This window comes from Hypomesus transpacificus, chromosome 12 (genome assembly GCF_021917145.1).
Source record: "Hypomesus transpacificus isolate Combined female chromosome 12, fHypTra1, whole genome shotgun sequence".
In the NCBI taxonomy this organism is placed as follows: Eukaryota; Metazoa; Chordata; class Actinopteri; order Osmeriformes; family Osmeridae; genus Hypomesus; species Hypomesus transpacificus.
Window position 1 is genome coordinate 10,111,362 of NC_061071.1, and position 14,713 is coordinate 10,126,074.

The following is a 14,713-nucleotide window of genomic DNA, read 5'->3' on the forward strand; positions in this document are numbered from 1 at the left end:
CACACACACACACACAGACCCATCCACACACTCACTCTCCGCCCACATTTGTCACATACACTGCATACTACACCAATACCCCACACATACACACATTCTCCAAGGAGTCCTATAGAACACATAAAGGCACGCGGGAACAATCCAGGAAGGGAGGGTGCTGATCCGAAAGGGCAGCACAATCCAAGTCGGTATGTTCTCAATCTCTCTCCCAAATCGGCACGTTATTGTCATCCCAACCCTCGCCTCGATCACTCTGTCCTGGTGAATTAGGAGCCTCCAGAGTGAGATTTAGACACTTCCTTGATGATCTCGCTGGTGGAGACAGTTCGTGAGGGAGGCAGGCCTTCCCCGGGCAACAGTTACGAGGTAAAAGAGAGTAAACCGAAGCTTAAGGTTGTTTACTAGCAGGGAGGGGAGAGACACAGAGATGGTCTCCCAAGCTTTGGTCACAGTCATTTTCTCATCTTGAAGTGTCAGCATAGCTTCATCAGTTTTATCACCTAGTGAAACCCAATTTACACCGGGGGCAGAGCAAAACTGACAAATTTCAAGTGGACAGCAAAGACTGTGTCCTTCAGAGACTGGGAGCTGAACAGATTGCTTGTAAAGTGAGAAAACAGTCCACCACCTGTTCCATTTGGACTGCGACAAACACTACAAAAGGGCATGAAGGTAATTTAAAGGCAAACAGTCATATTCAGGGCCCGGATATCAGGCACACAGAAATTTACCCATATCCAAAGTTCTTGTTCTGTTCAATCTGCAAAGCACAAAGTGACCAAAAGTATAACGGACAATCTAAGGTCTTCAAGATGTCTATCGGAGGTGAGTCCTTTGCTGTCTCCGCCTGCAAGCAGCAGGTGAGAGAACAACGTCAGCTTCGCTTGGAGACGTTGTCTGGAACTCCTGGTTAATTTGTGGTTGCCAGTGATGTGTTAAATGACCATCTGTGATGGGGTAAGAGCCCCACTAATGACTTCCTTCCGAGTCCAAGGGTTTTGGAGGTTGGGGAAAAGCCCACTAGGCTGCAAGCTTGCTAGCTGCTAGCATGACTCTGACCCTACAGGAAACTGACTGCAGAGGGCAAGTAAAAGGCGTGCGCACGCATGGTTGCAGCTGATCACATCCTGTCGATCAAAATTACTTTCAACAAGGAGGGCTGGGATCCAAACGTATTTTTCTTCAAGCTTTGCTTCGTTTATTTGTGTAAAGGTTGAACAAAAACAACGGTTTCTTCTTGTGTTTATCATGTTTAAGAATGGGTGATCTCCTCATGCGTCTAACACGAACATAATAAAGTTACATTTTAGCCCTGTTAACTTGTGGCCATGGTTACAGCAACCTCTGGAAATAAAAAGAGGTCGGGCGGTGGGTGGGTTTCACCTTGTGGGACGTTCACCAGTTGATAATGACCCCTAATCATCAGCTCAGCGCGATCACAGTGTGTCATTCCAACTCGCGCTACCGCTCCAACTTTCAGCTCCATCAGCACTTCCCCATGTCGGGGTCTGGTCACGGTAATTCACCCTTCACTCCAGACCAGCATGTTATGTATTCCCTGTTTTAACCTTCTATTTTTACTGTGGTAGTGGACCACACTCCCCCTGTGACTATGCTTGTTTTATGTTGTTACTGTATTCCTGTTTTGTATGTTGTACAGACTATGGTGGCAAACCAGTTTCCCCATCAGGGATCAATAAAGTAATTCATCATCATCATCATCATCACCGCATCCTTCACGCCAATTCAGAGAACTTGCGATTGAAATTCAAATTGAAGCAGCACTTCATGATTTATTGAGAATGCTAAATGTGCGTCTGAACGATTGTGTTTAACAACATCATTGCGTGGACACGTCTGCTCAAGCGGCAGTGTAGTGGTGGTGAATGAAAAGGTAAACAATGTTATTGTATCGAGTGCTGCTCATGTGCTAAATAAACAATGGACACTGGAACAGAATATGTACAAGAACATTTTGTATTTTAACATGGGTAAAAATAAATACACAACACATCATATAGTAGGTTAATATTATTGGAATTTTTAATTTGGGGGGGGGGAGTTCACTTAACAAGATGACAAAAACCAAACTCTTTTATAGTTCCAGCTGCCAAGATAAATGATTACTGAGTTCACTGCAGTATGGATTTTCACAGCTTTGTATAACAGCCAACAGCAGACAATTCCAGCTATTACTGGCAGAAAAAGGTTTTAGCAGTTTGGTGTTGATTTTCAAAATCACTCAAGAAGACACTTCAAGAAGAGCTCAGCGATCGTGTGTGTGTATTGTTAGGGCCTGCATATATTAGTGTGTGTGTGTATTTTTAGGGCCTGCATATATTAGTGTTTGTGAATGTGTGGGTTATAGGGTTTGGGTGAGCGTGTGTGCGTGTGAATAAGCATGCGTGTATTTACACACACGTGTGTGTGTGTCTGGACATATATACATGTGTGTGGGCCGGTACTGCCAGGTGCTTGCTGGATAGGGCTGCTCTCTCCTGGAGGGCTGCTCTCTTCTGGAGGGCTGCTCTCTCCTGAAGGGCTGCTCTCTGATGGAGGGCTGCTCTCTCCTGGAGGGCTGCTCTCTCCTGAAGGGCTGCTCTCTGATGGAGGGCTGCTCTCTCCTGGAGGGCTGCTCTCTCCTGGAGGGCTGCTCTCTGATGGAGGGCTGCTCTCTGATGGAGAGCTGCTCTCTCCTGGAGGGCTTGTCTCTGATGGAGGGCTGCTCTCTCCTGGAGGGCTGCTCTCTCCTGAAGGGCTGCTCTCTCCTGAAGGGCTGCTCTCTGATGGAGGGCTGCTCTCTCCTGAAGGGCTGCTCTCTGATGGAGGGCTGCTCTCTCCTGGAGGGCTGCTCTCTTCTGGAGGGCTGCTCTCTTCTGGAGGGCTGCTCTCTCCTAGAGGGCTGCTCTCTGATGGAGGGATGCTCTCTCCTGAAGGGCTGCTCTCTGATGGAGGGCTGCTCTCTCCTGGAGGGCTGCTCTCTCCTGGAGGGCTGCTCTCTGATGGAGGGCTGCTCTCTGATGGAGAGCTGCTCTCTCCTGGAGGGCTTGTCTCTGATGGAGGGCTGCTCTCTCCTGGAGGGCTGCTCTCTCCTGAAGGGCTGCTCTCTCCTGAAGGGCTGCTCTCTGATGGAGGGCTGCTCTCTCCTGAAGGGCTGCTCTCTGATGGAGGGCTGCTCTCTCCTGGAGGGCTGCTCTCTTCTGGAGGGCTGCTCTCTTCTGGAGGGCTGCTCTCTGATGGAGGGATGCTCTCTCCTGAAGGGCTGCTCTCTGATGGAGGGCTGCTCTCTGATGGAGGGCTGCTCTCTCCTGGAGGGCTGCTCTCTCCTGGAGGGCTGCTCTCTCCTGGAGGGCTGTTCTCTCCTGGAGGGCTGCTCTCTGATGGAGGGCTGCTCTCTGATGGAGGGCTGCTCTCTCCTGAAGGGCTGCTCTCTGATGGAGGGCTGCTCTCTCCTGGAGGGCTGCTCTCTCCTGGAGGGCTGCTCTCTCCTGGAGGGCTGCTCTCTGATGGAGGGCTTGTCTCTGATGGAGGGCTGCTCTCTCCTGGAGGGCTGCTCTCTCCTGAAGGGCTGCTCTCTGATGGAGGGCTGCTCTCTCCTGGAGGGCTGCTCTCTCCTGGAGGGCTGCTCTCTCCTGGAGGGCTGCTCTCTGATGGAGGGCTGCTCTCTCCTGGAGGGCTGCTCTCTCCTGGAGGGCTGCTCTCTCCTGAAGGGCTGTTCTCTCCTGGAGGGCTGCTCTCTCCTAGAGGGCTGTTCTCTCCTGGAGGGCTGCTCTCTCCTGAAGGGCTGTTCTCTCCTGGAGGGCTGCTCTCTCCTAGAGGGCTGCTCTCTCCTGGAGGGCTGCTCTCTCCTGAAGGGCTGCTCTCTCCTGAAGGGCTGTTCTCTCCTGGAGGGCTGCTCTCTCCTGGAGGGCTGCTCTCTCCTGGAGGGCTGCTCTCTGATGGAGGGCTGCTCTCTCCTGGAGGGCTGCTCTCTCCTGAAGGGCTGTTCTCTCCTGGAGGGCTGCTCTCTCCTGGAGGGCTGCTCTCTCCTGGAGGGCTGTTCTCTCCTGGAGGGCTGCTCTCTCCTGAAGGGCTGCTCTCTGATGGAGGGCTGCTCTCTCCTGGAGGGCTGTTCTCTCCTGAAGGGCTGCTCTCTCCTGAAGGGCTGTTCTCTCCTGGAGGGCTGCTCTCTCCTAGAGGGCTGCTCTCTCCTGGAGGGAGCAGTTGGCCACAAGCACTTCTCACTCAGGCATGAAAACAGCATCAGGCTCCTGGAGCTCTGCTGCTTGGGAGCCCCGCCGATCACGAGGCCGTCTAACAACACTATACAGCGGGGAGCCTGGGGTCAGCCGCCTCCCCCCCCTTCCACACCCAGGGTGGTCTCCCGCGCCATTTCATCTGTTCACTCAGTATTCTCAGGTACACACACACACACGCACGGGCGCTGTGGGTTTTACTCAAACAAATCTGTGATAAGTTGATTATGAGAAGTGAAATGGACTCTAGATTCGCTTTGGTAAACAATAAACTTTTTGTCCTTCCAAAGACAAAGCTTCCTATTTGTACTTGTGTGTTTGTTTATTTATGTATTTATTTATTTGAATGAGCCAAGCAACAGTTAGCATCCATGAGCTCCAGAAGAGTTTTGGACAAGGATTGCAGTCATGGTGATGTCTGTGCGCTTCCCGGGGTCAAAGACACCAGGTGCTCATGAATATAGAAGGAATTAAATAATGTGTGAAGTTATTAATTACAAGTTTGAAATCCTTACAAGGTTACTGTGCGTGTTGCCAGTCGGAAATGGCTGTCATCTCTCTTTTTCTTTTTTTTTTCCTTTAGTTACGTCCGAACTGAAGTCAAAAGATTTTGGTGACATTTTAGTTCCAGGCTCTTGCAGTAAGCGCTAGTCCATAAGTAGGCCTTAGTGTCAGGGGGGAATGCAGGAGATCCCCTAGTTACCATGTCAAAAGGCTGTAGCTAAAGGATGAATACATGGTGAAGAATAGCAGGTAAATATGTTGTTGTGATGCAAGTTTGTAGTGAAGGAAAAGTGGTTAAAATTGCATTCTCTCTCTAATTTGTACTCTTTGTCATTTGTATATCTGTTTGCACTGACATAGGCCTATATATGCGGCCGAAGATGGAAGATTTTAAGAACAAGCTACACTACGAATGACACTCAGAATGTTTCCATAATGACAGGGTTTAGCGGTGTGCTAATTGCCAGTATGGGGAATCTAAGAATGATATCATGGCGTATAAAGTAATAATCAAGTCCCACAAGGCGTACTTCAGAGGAAGCTTTGGGATTATTTCTGCAGTTCTGTAACGCTCCTGAACACTTGGTCCTGAACACTCATTCTGTCTAAGCCAGGGGTGTCGAACTCCGGTCCTCGAGGGCCGCTGTCCTGCATGTTTTAGATGTTTCCCTGCTCCAACACACCTGATTCAATTAAAAGGGTTGTTATAACGACCATTCATTCGAATCAGGTGAGCTGGATCAGGGAAACATCTAAAACATGCAGGACAGCGGCCCTCGAGGACCGGAGCTCGACACCCCTGGTCTAAGCGAAGACTGAACAGGGGCATCGCTCTAATTGAGCGGTTGCCAAGGGCACTGATAGCACAGTGCAGCGATGCGACACCCGCCTCTGCCCTGCCAAGCTGGCTAATCACAGGTCTGGGGAGTGCTAACGCACTTTACTGGGGTTTAGCGGAGTTTAGCAGAGTGTCATCTCTATTTAAACCGTCCTCTCATGCCACAAAAATACCAAACACTGTTATTCCAGCTTGTGCTCGTATTTAGCTACCACTGACTGTAGGACTCGGTGGTGACTGAGTGTAGTGGGCTAGCGTGCAATGACAGGGATATTTAATGTATTTCACATTTTGGGTTCGGAAAATATACTTTCCTGTCTACAGTAGCCTATAAGAGTTCTAGTTCCCCCGTAGATGTCAGACTGACAGTGAGAGCGAAGATTTACCGGGTGGAGGAGAGCCGCGTAGATCGTGGGACACAGGCTCCACGCAGCGGCCGTCAGAGGCGAATCACAATCTAAACCCAGGGTCGGCTCCAATACTTTTGTTATAGTAGGCCTATAAATAAGAAATACTGGCATTGGCTATAAATTAAAATATCAACATTGCTACACTTTCCTGCAGAACATGCAGGTCTGTACTTATTTTGACTTTCGTATGCTTTGTGAATGCGTGCCCCCCTTGTGAAAAAAATGCCCCCCCCCATTTAATTCGTTCTTCAGCCGAGTCTTTCTAAACCCATCATTGAGTCACGAAGTGCACAGCACTGCTCGCTCACGCTGTCTTTCTCTCTCTCATCAAGCATCGTCTCCAAACGTTGTATTTTAAATAAACCAACATACAATTGTACACTGGGCGTAATCTTTACTTGTCATTAAACATTTTTAAAATAGCGCTGCCTCTTGGTTGGATGAGTCACTCTTATAACAGTGGGAAATGAGTGCAATAAATAAGTATCACAAGGGTTTGTAACTGTTAGGTATTGTATCGGTTAAGGTAGCCTTTAGGCCTACATTTCTGATAAGAATTTTCGATGTTCAGATTCAGAGATAGTCGGCTACTGTTAACGGCAGGTTTATGGTGCCCTCTGTCGTCGGAAGGATGAATAACGGGTAGGAAAGTGATTCTATAAACTCTGGAAAGGGTGCTGATTGTCCATCAGCTGGCATGCCTGTCATATGTGCCCAACTAGCAAATACTGGGTACATTTCAATAATCGAAAAGTGGATAGGCTTATAGGCTACTTACCATTTGTGGAAAATAGTTTCCCTCTTCTCGACCGTTATCAACTCGTTTCCTCCATGAATTTTAATGTCTTGACAGTCTAGCCTATATCCTCGTTCCCTCTAGCCCCAGCGGAGTGGGAGACAAACACCTGCCGACGGACGTGGACACACATTATGGTACATCTTCCGTTTTATTTATTTCAGTCCACGTCCAATCAAATGTGTGGTAAGCTACGCTACACAACATGCAAACACGCAGCTAAAGTAAGTATGAAAAAAGTAGATGACGTCGATAAATTCATGATTTCAGAATATATTTTAGAGTGTTTTGAGAAGCTCAATAAGTAACTGTGTTGCCACATTAATGCTTGACGTTGTTTTTACATATTTTTTTGACATGCATATTTACTGTGTCCCATGAACTTCTTTAGTAGGGACATAAGTAGCCTAACTTAAAACGGAATGTCTTCTCGAGATATATTTGATGAGTAAACCCATAACCACATATTTAAGATAGAATAGAACAATTACAATTAAGCTTCTTTCTTTTTTTTTTCACGCATGGTATAATAAACATAAGGTTGAAATCGTCACAGGTGTCATGGCGCATAAACAAATCAAAGCACACCCACGGCAAATCATGTGGCCTACAGTCCGTCCTTTTATACACCAAGTATTCCCCCCCACCCCCACCATAACATCATAATGTAGCTACACAAAATGTGTGTGTATATGTGTGTCTAGAGTGACACGTTAGCAGTTGGATTTACCATGGGGAATCGTGGTCTGGAACACTAAATTGGAGGTTTTCCGCCTGGCCTGGAAGGACAGCCAAATAGAGTACAAGCAAGTCCTCATCAGGTCCAGATCAGAATATTTCTCTAAGTTGATTAGTAAGAACAAACACAACACTAAGTTCCTATTTGATACTGTTGCAAAACTCACTAAGAAAAGTACACTCTGTGTTAGTTCAGATCTCTCTCCCAATGATTTCTTAGATTTCTTTGACCAAAAAATCTATGCAATAAGGGACAAACTACAGACTAGTCCTGGAGGAGTGGCCATCAACACTGATTTTCCCTCTGTACCCAGCATTCTGCATGTTGAGACTCTCACTCACTTTAACCCTATTTCTATGGAAGCATTCATCAAGCTGATAGATTCCTCGAAACCCACTAGCTGCCTTCTCGATCCCCTCCCTGCCAAACTTTGTAGGGAACTTCTCCATATTATTGGACCGCCCATGCTTAGTATTATTAATGAATCTCTTGTAACTGGACAAGTCCCTGACGATTTCAAACAAGCTATTATCAAGCCCCTTCTTAAAAAACCAAACCTGGATCCAGGTTGTCTTAGCAATTACAGGCCCATTTCAAATTTGCCATCTCTCTCCAAAATTTTGGAAAAAGCTGTGGCAAAACAGCTCACTGAGCACCTCTCCTCAAATCAGCTCTATGAACCTCTCCAGTCTGGATTTCGTCTTCACCACAGCACTGAAACTGCATTAGCCAAGGTAGTCAATGATCTATTATTAGCCTCTGACGCGGGCTTTAGCTCTGTCCTTGTTCTTCTAGACCTAAGTGCAGCTTTTGACACTGTAGATCATGAGATTCTCCTGGAACGTATGGAGAACTATGTTGGGATTTCTGGTACTTCACTTCAGTGGTTCAGATCGTATCTATCTGATAGATCACAATATGTCCACTATGATGGTTGCTCATCCAGGAGCTCCATTGTAAAATACGGAGTACCACAGGGTTCAGTTTTAGGCCCTCTGTTATTTTCACTCTATATGTTGCCTTTAGGAAACATAATTAGAAGTTTTGGGGTAGATTTTCACTGCTATGCAGATGATACTCAGCTATACATGTCTATAAAGCCGGGAGAATTTCCACATGCTATGGAAACCTGTGTTTCCGGGTTGAAAACTTGGATGACTGCAAATTTCCTTCTTCTTAATTCGGATAAAACCGAGGTTCAAATTTTTGGTCCGAAAAAACACCGAAATAATTTATCCCATCTAACCTTAGACTTAGACGGCGTCAAAGTATCTCAAAGCCAGCTGGTAAAAAATCTGGGAGTCACAATGGACCCAGACCTTTCATTTGAGTACCATATTAAGCAAATCACCAGAACAGCATTTTTCCATCTACGTAATATTGCCAAAATACGAAAATTCCTCTCAAAGGATGATGCTGAAAAACTAATACATGCTTTTGTTACGTCCCGATTGGACTACTGCAATGTGTTGTTCTCTGGCCTCCCAATTACCTACCTAAAAAACTTACAGCGGGTGCAAAATGCTGCTGCTAGACTATTGACTAAAACTAGAAAGTTTGATCATATAACATCGACTCTTATCTCTTTACACTGGCTCCCTATCCAAGCCAGAGCTGATTTCAAAGTTCTACTACTAACTTACAAATCTCTGCATGGATTGGCACCACTGTACCTCTCCGGTCTCCTTGCACCCTATTGCCCCGCAAGGTCTCTAAGATCTCAAAATGCCGGCTATCTGGTAATACCCAAAGTTAAGAAAAAAACTGCTGGAGGTAGGGCGTTCTCATATAGAGCACCTCTTCTTTGGAACAAATTACCCATCTCAATTAAGGAAGCTGATACTGTCTCGACATTTAAAACTAGATTAAAAACGTTCTTGTTTAGTCAATTCTATGATTGTTAAAGGGAAGTATGTGTGTACTTTCTATGTAAACCTGGGATGTGTGCTTGCCTATGTGTGTATCACATGTAACTTTTAAATTTTAATTATAGCTTATGTTCACATTGCCCAGCTAGATGTTACAAATAAAGTAAACCTGTTACTGTATATTGTTAGTATTATTATTATTATAGTTCCGTTGCTGTATATTGTTACTGTTATAGTTTTTATTACTAGTTGGAGACAACGGGGGACTGGCTGTTTTCATCCTTATTCGTATAAGTATAACCTACTTTAGAGTTCTTTCCCCTGGAACAGATTTCATGTTCCAACTGAGGGGGGCTGTCGTTGTTTTGGTGTGTGGGGCTGCATCAAATACCCTTTTTGCTCTGTTAAATTGCTGCACTAGTCCACACTTGACCGGTGGGGATCTCATTCTATTTTGACTGTAACTGTTAGCTGCTCCTGGCATTCTCTAATCCCTGCTCTCCTCTCTGTCCCCCCCCCCCACACATTCCCTGTGGTGTGGGGGGTTTGAGCTGTCAGGACCTGCTTGGTCGTCGGTCTGCCAACGCTGAACCAGGTCGTCACCCGGAATCCAGTCTCCATGACGGCCAACAGCGAGTTTCCCGGTCCCATCCAACGTCTATAAAGCCGAACAATGGATTTTGGTGTTTCAAAACCCATTGACACTGTATGACTATGTTTAGCTTGTGTTCTGCTCCTCTCTCTTACCAACCGTCTCTGGAGGAGGGGATCCCTCTCTGAATTGCTCCTCCCAAGGTTTCTTCCATTTTTTCTCCCGGTGGGAGTTTTTCTGGGAGTTTTTCCTTGTCTTCCTTGAGGGTTTAGGTTGGTTGAGGGGCAGTTCTATGGGCGCATGTGAAGCCCTCTGTGACATGCTTGCGTGTAAAAAGGGCTATACAAATAAATTTGATTTGATTTGATTTGAACATGCGATACACAAAGCGTTAATCCGGTTGATAACAACAATGTCATTTGCCATTCAAAGGTCACAGTTCAAACTATGAAAAACAAACCCTGCTGCCTCACGTGCGCAATACAGGTACAGTATTTAACAAACGCACAGATGGAACAAATCACGCGCTCATCAACTAAAAATCACATGTGGTAAACAGCACAGACAACGACAGTAAACTGTACTAGTATACTCAAACAAACATACAGGCATAATCAAATACTTTAAAATTATTATTTATAAATGAATTAGTTTTCGAACCATAGATGATAATCTAATTAATTCCAATGTACCTGTACTAGTACTTGGCAAATAAACAAAACTTTTCGATAAATAAAAACGGGCTTTACCCCTTCCTGTCTGGTGGGAAAGATGATCTGATCCCTGAGGTCATACTTGAAATACCCTCCTACTAGTCATCAATGATTGGTGTCTTTAAACTGAATGGATGGTTGGTTTCTGATCATCAGTGTTGTTAGGGGCTATGTCAGAAGGTTATCAGACATTATTCAGTGTGTGGCTGGAGACAGGTGGCCATCCAGCCCCGCCCAGCCGGAGATGATTGGGAGGCTGCCCGTGGCTCTCGCTGGTGATTGGTTCATGAAGCTGGGCGCACGGGGAAGGGGTGGGGCTTCCTCCAGCGCAGCCCACAGTCCACAGACATGGGTACTGACTGCAGACACACACACACACCGTTTGTTGGTACCATATACAGCAGGGGTGTTCAACCCTGGTCCTCAGGCTCCACTGTCCAGTATGTTCTAAAAATGTTTCCCTGCTCCAACACACCTGATTCAAATAAATGGGTCGTTATCAAGCTCTGTGGAAGCCTGGTAGCAACCATTCATGTGAATCAGGTGTGCTGGAGCAGAAAAACACTCCTGAATCACAGGATTCATTGGGTGATAGAGGGAGGCGGGATCTTTCACCTGGTGTAGCTGGTGGACGAGGGGGAGGTGGCAGGGTTTCCAGGCAAGGCTGAGGAAGAGGTGTGGGGGGGAGAGACACTAGACCAGCCCTCAGGACCTGGTAACATCTGCAGGCCCTCGGAGAGAGCCACTGGGGAAAGAGGAGAACAAACAGCGTCAGAAAGGGTGGAGGCATGTCGTGGAGTAGAGAGAAAGGGGGAGGGAGAGACATGAAGAAAGACGGGGGGGGGGGGGGGGAGGGGAGAGCGGAGGGGAGACAGAGGGGGGGGAGGTGCAGACCATCAGTAGGGTTACCTGAGGAGTGTGTGCGGTGGGGCAGGTAGGAGGGGGGGTAGGGGGCTGGGCGGGAAGGGTAGTGTTTGTATCCATGATGAGAGCCCAATGGCAGACCCCTGCTGTAAGGGAAACTGGCGCCCCCTGGTGGACACAGCGACTCTGGGTTAGGCAGGAACCAACCACCTCGAGAACCACACACAAGAAAACACACTGTAAAATGTATTGTATTTTTTATCAGTGAATAAGAAATAGAATTCAGCAGCGTCTTGCCTGATATTCAAGAAATACTTTATTTAAAGCTGAAGTTAACTGTACTCAATAGCAGTGTTGGGAACGTTACATTTTACTAGTTACTGCATAGAAAAGTAATTAGTTACAAGGGAAAGTAACGTTTGCATTACTTTTAATTCCCTGCTTCTATTATCAAATTAACACTCACAGATAGCTTTAATATTTTAGTGTTGCAGTGGCACAGTGTGGGACACGACATTTGTAAAATGTTATATCATTGTATGTTGGTAATTAGTTGCCTGAAGGCAACGCACTCAACTGTTGACATAGGTCGCATGTCTTGACAACATACTTGGCTATCAGTCTGTTTAGTTCTGCCTGGCTTAGAGACTGGAAATACTCTGTTTAAAATCAAGCCTCGGCTGTTTTCATGAAGTGGCTCTGACTGATCAGCGGAGCTAGCACTGGGTTCTTTCACGATTAGCTTTGTAGAAGCGTGTTGAGCCCATATAAACTTCAGTCATGTAACTGCGTTATTTAATTTTAAAAAGTAATTAGTTACATTACTAGTTACCGCCAAAAGTAGTGGCGTTACAGTAACGTGTTACTTTGTAAAGCGTTATTCCCAACACTGCTCAATAGTTACATTTAGTAACAAAATATTATTGGTATTTGTAAATTGGCTGCTATTTGTTTTCAGAATGCTGTCAGTGTAATCAGACTGAGACAGTCGAAGAGTATACGTACAGTGTTGGATCCCCATGTCACTCTCAGACGCAGAATCAAACAAGCTCTTGGGGTGATTCCTGGGAGCAGACACTTGATTAACAACCTCTGTGTGCGTGTGTGTGTGTGTGTTGAAGAGATTTGGTTCAAAAGGCAGAAATCAGTGCAATGTATCCAATTATTTCAACTACAGATTCAAGGAAGCGTGCAATATGAGTTTGACTAGCAAAATACCTGATGCTAATTGTGTTATCAAGTACGTGTAAACAGCTACTGGGTGTCTGTGTGTTGCCTTTGACTTGTCGTGGTTGGTGATCCAGTTTCTCCCACACATTTCACACAGCCTCTCCAACAAGCCTCACAGTGTGTTGAACTCGGAAGGTTTAAATAGTCAATAATTCCTTTCTAATCGCTAGGGTGTGCAGGTGCTAATGCTAGCCGGCAGTCATATTTCAGTGAGAAATGCTAATGCTAGGTTGTAGCAAGTGATACAATAGTGAGAAATGATGACACTGCAACAGAGCTTAATGAAACATTGTGACTAAAGGAGGTGGATGCAAGAGGGAACTTTTCACCTCATTTCGGTTTTTCTAAACAATTGGCTGGGAATTGGTCGTGCTTTTGGCTTCTACACTCACTGGTCAAAATGGCATTTATACATTTTTTTCCTGACAGTTTTAAGTAGCCTACTTTAAGATGGTAGCATATGCAATCCAGTATTTTACCCCCTAGATGATATGGTTTGCTAACCCTCTCCAAACCGATATGGATCCTGCTGTAGTGTAAGAGCCTGTACCTCTCTTTGCTAACCCTCTCCAAACCGGTAGTGATCCTGCTGTAGTGTAAGAGCCTGTACCTCTCTTTGCTAACCCTCTCCAAACCGATAGTGATCCTGCTGTAGTGTAAGAGCCTGTACCTCTCTTTGCTAACCCTCTCCAAACCGGTAGTGATCCTGCTGTAGTGTAAGAGCCTGTACCTCTCTTTGCTAACCCTCTCCAAACCGGTAGTGATCCTGCTGTAGTGTAAGAGCCTGTACCTCTCTTTGCTAACCCTCTCCAAACCGGTAGTGATCCTGCTGTAGTGTAAGAGCCTGTACCTCTCTTTGCTAACCCTCTCCAAACCGATAATGATCCTGCTGTAGTGTAAGAGCCTGTACCTCTCTTTGGCATCCAGAAAAGCCTTGGCGAAGGGATTGTACTTGATCTTCAGGGCGGTGATCTATAGAATGACGAAAAGCATTGACAAATCCTTGAAACCTCGCGTTTGTGTGCGTGTGGCGTCTGTGTGTGGTGTTTGAACCCCTCACCTCTTCGTTTTGGTAGGCGGTGACAGCTATGAACTGGGTTTCACTGAAGGATATGTTGGTGACCATCCTGTGGCTGCCACCAACCCTCACAATATGAAGCTGAGGCTTGTACTTGTGGAGAGAGTTCAGCATTATCTAGGGGGAGGGGGAGGGGAAGGGGAAGGGGAAGGGGAAGGGGAAGGGGGAGAGGGAGGGGAAGGGGGAGGGGAAGGGGGAGGGGGAGGGGGAGGGGGAGGGGGAGGGGGAGGGGGAGGGGGAGGGGGAGGGGGAGAAGGCAGAATGGAAGGACATGGTGCAACACTGGATCAAACCCTGGACAGAAGCATGAACTGTTCTACTCTCACAAGTTCACAAACTACACACAGTACGGACTTAAGTTCGATTTTGGTATTCATAGTGACTGTCCTCACAGTTACCAATCCCTCTCTCTCTCCCTCTCTCTCCCTCCCCTCGTTTTCTCTTTCAGTCTCTCACTGTCTCTAACTACTTCAATTAACCAATTACAGCCCTCAGAGTGAGGACAAAACAAACTGTTTTCCATTCTAATTGAGAGCTTAGCTTCACCTCTCACACCGTCAACAAGCACAGAGAACCACCTGCCTAGAGAGTCTGGGCTGTGTGTGTGTGTGTCACAGCCTACATTAGTTGGAGTGTGTGTGGGCTTTTTCAATATGCTGTTATTGCCTCCCTTTCCCTCTCTATAAAACATCTGAAGGACAGATGGATAAATTAATTTCGCATAGTCAAAAAACACAGGTAATTACCATAATGCACAACTAACCACTGTAATTATTTCATTATGCCTCAGCTCTCCTTTACCGGACGCCATGCCAACACCACACTACCTGCCAGCCGGAAAGGTGG

The 14,713-nt window shown here is 46.4% G+C and overlaps 1 protein-coding gene across 1 annotated transcript in view; it reads right to left on the reverse strand.

Moving 5' to 3' along the window:
* The window catches only part of tbx19 (T-box transcription factor 19), a 42,645-nt gene that overhangs the window by 24,528 nt on the left and 3,404 nt on the right, over nucleotides 1-14,713 (reverse strand). The window contains exons 3-7 of the mRNA XM_047031403.1: nucleotides 13,850-13,984; nucleotides 13,700-13,761; nucleotides 12,565-12,623; nucleotides 11,605-11,769; nucleotides 11,311-11,440 (exon numbers count right to left, since the gene is read on the reverse strand). Coding sequence (XP_046887359.1) covers nucleotides 11,311-11,440; nucleotides 11,605-11,769; nucleotides 12,565-12,623; nucleotides 13,700-13,761; nucleotides 13,850-13,984 — 551 coding nt within the window. The remainder of the gene's footprint in view (nucleotides 1-11,310; nucleotides 11,441-11,604; nucleotides 11,770-12,564; nucleotides 12,624-13,699; nucleotides 13,762-13,849; nucleotides 13,985-14,713) is intronic.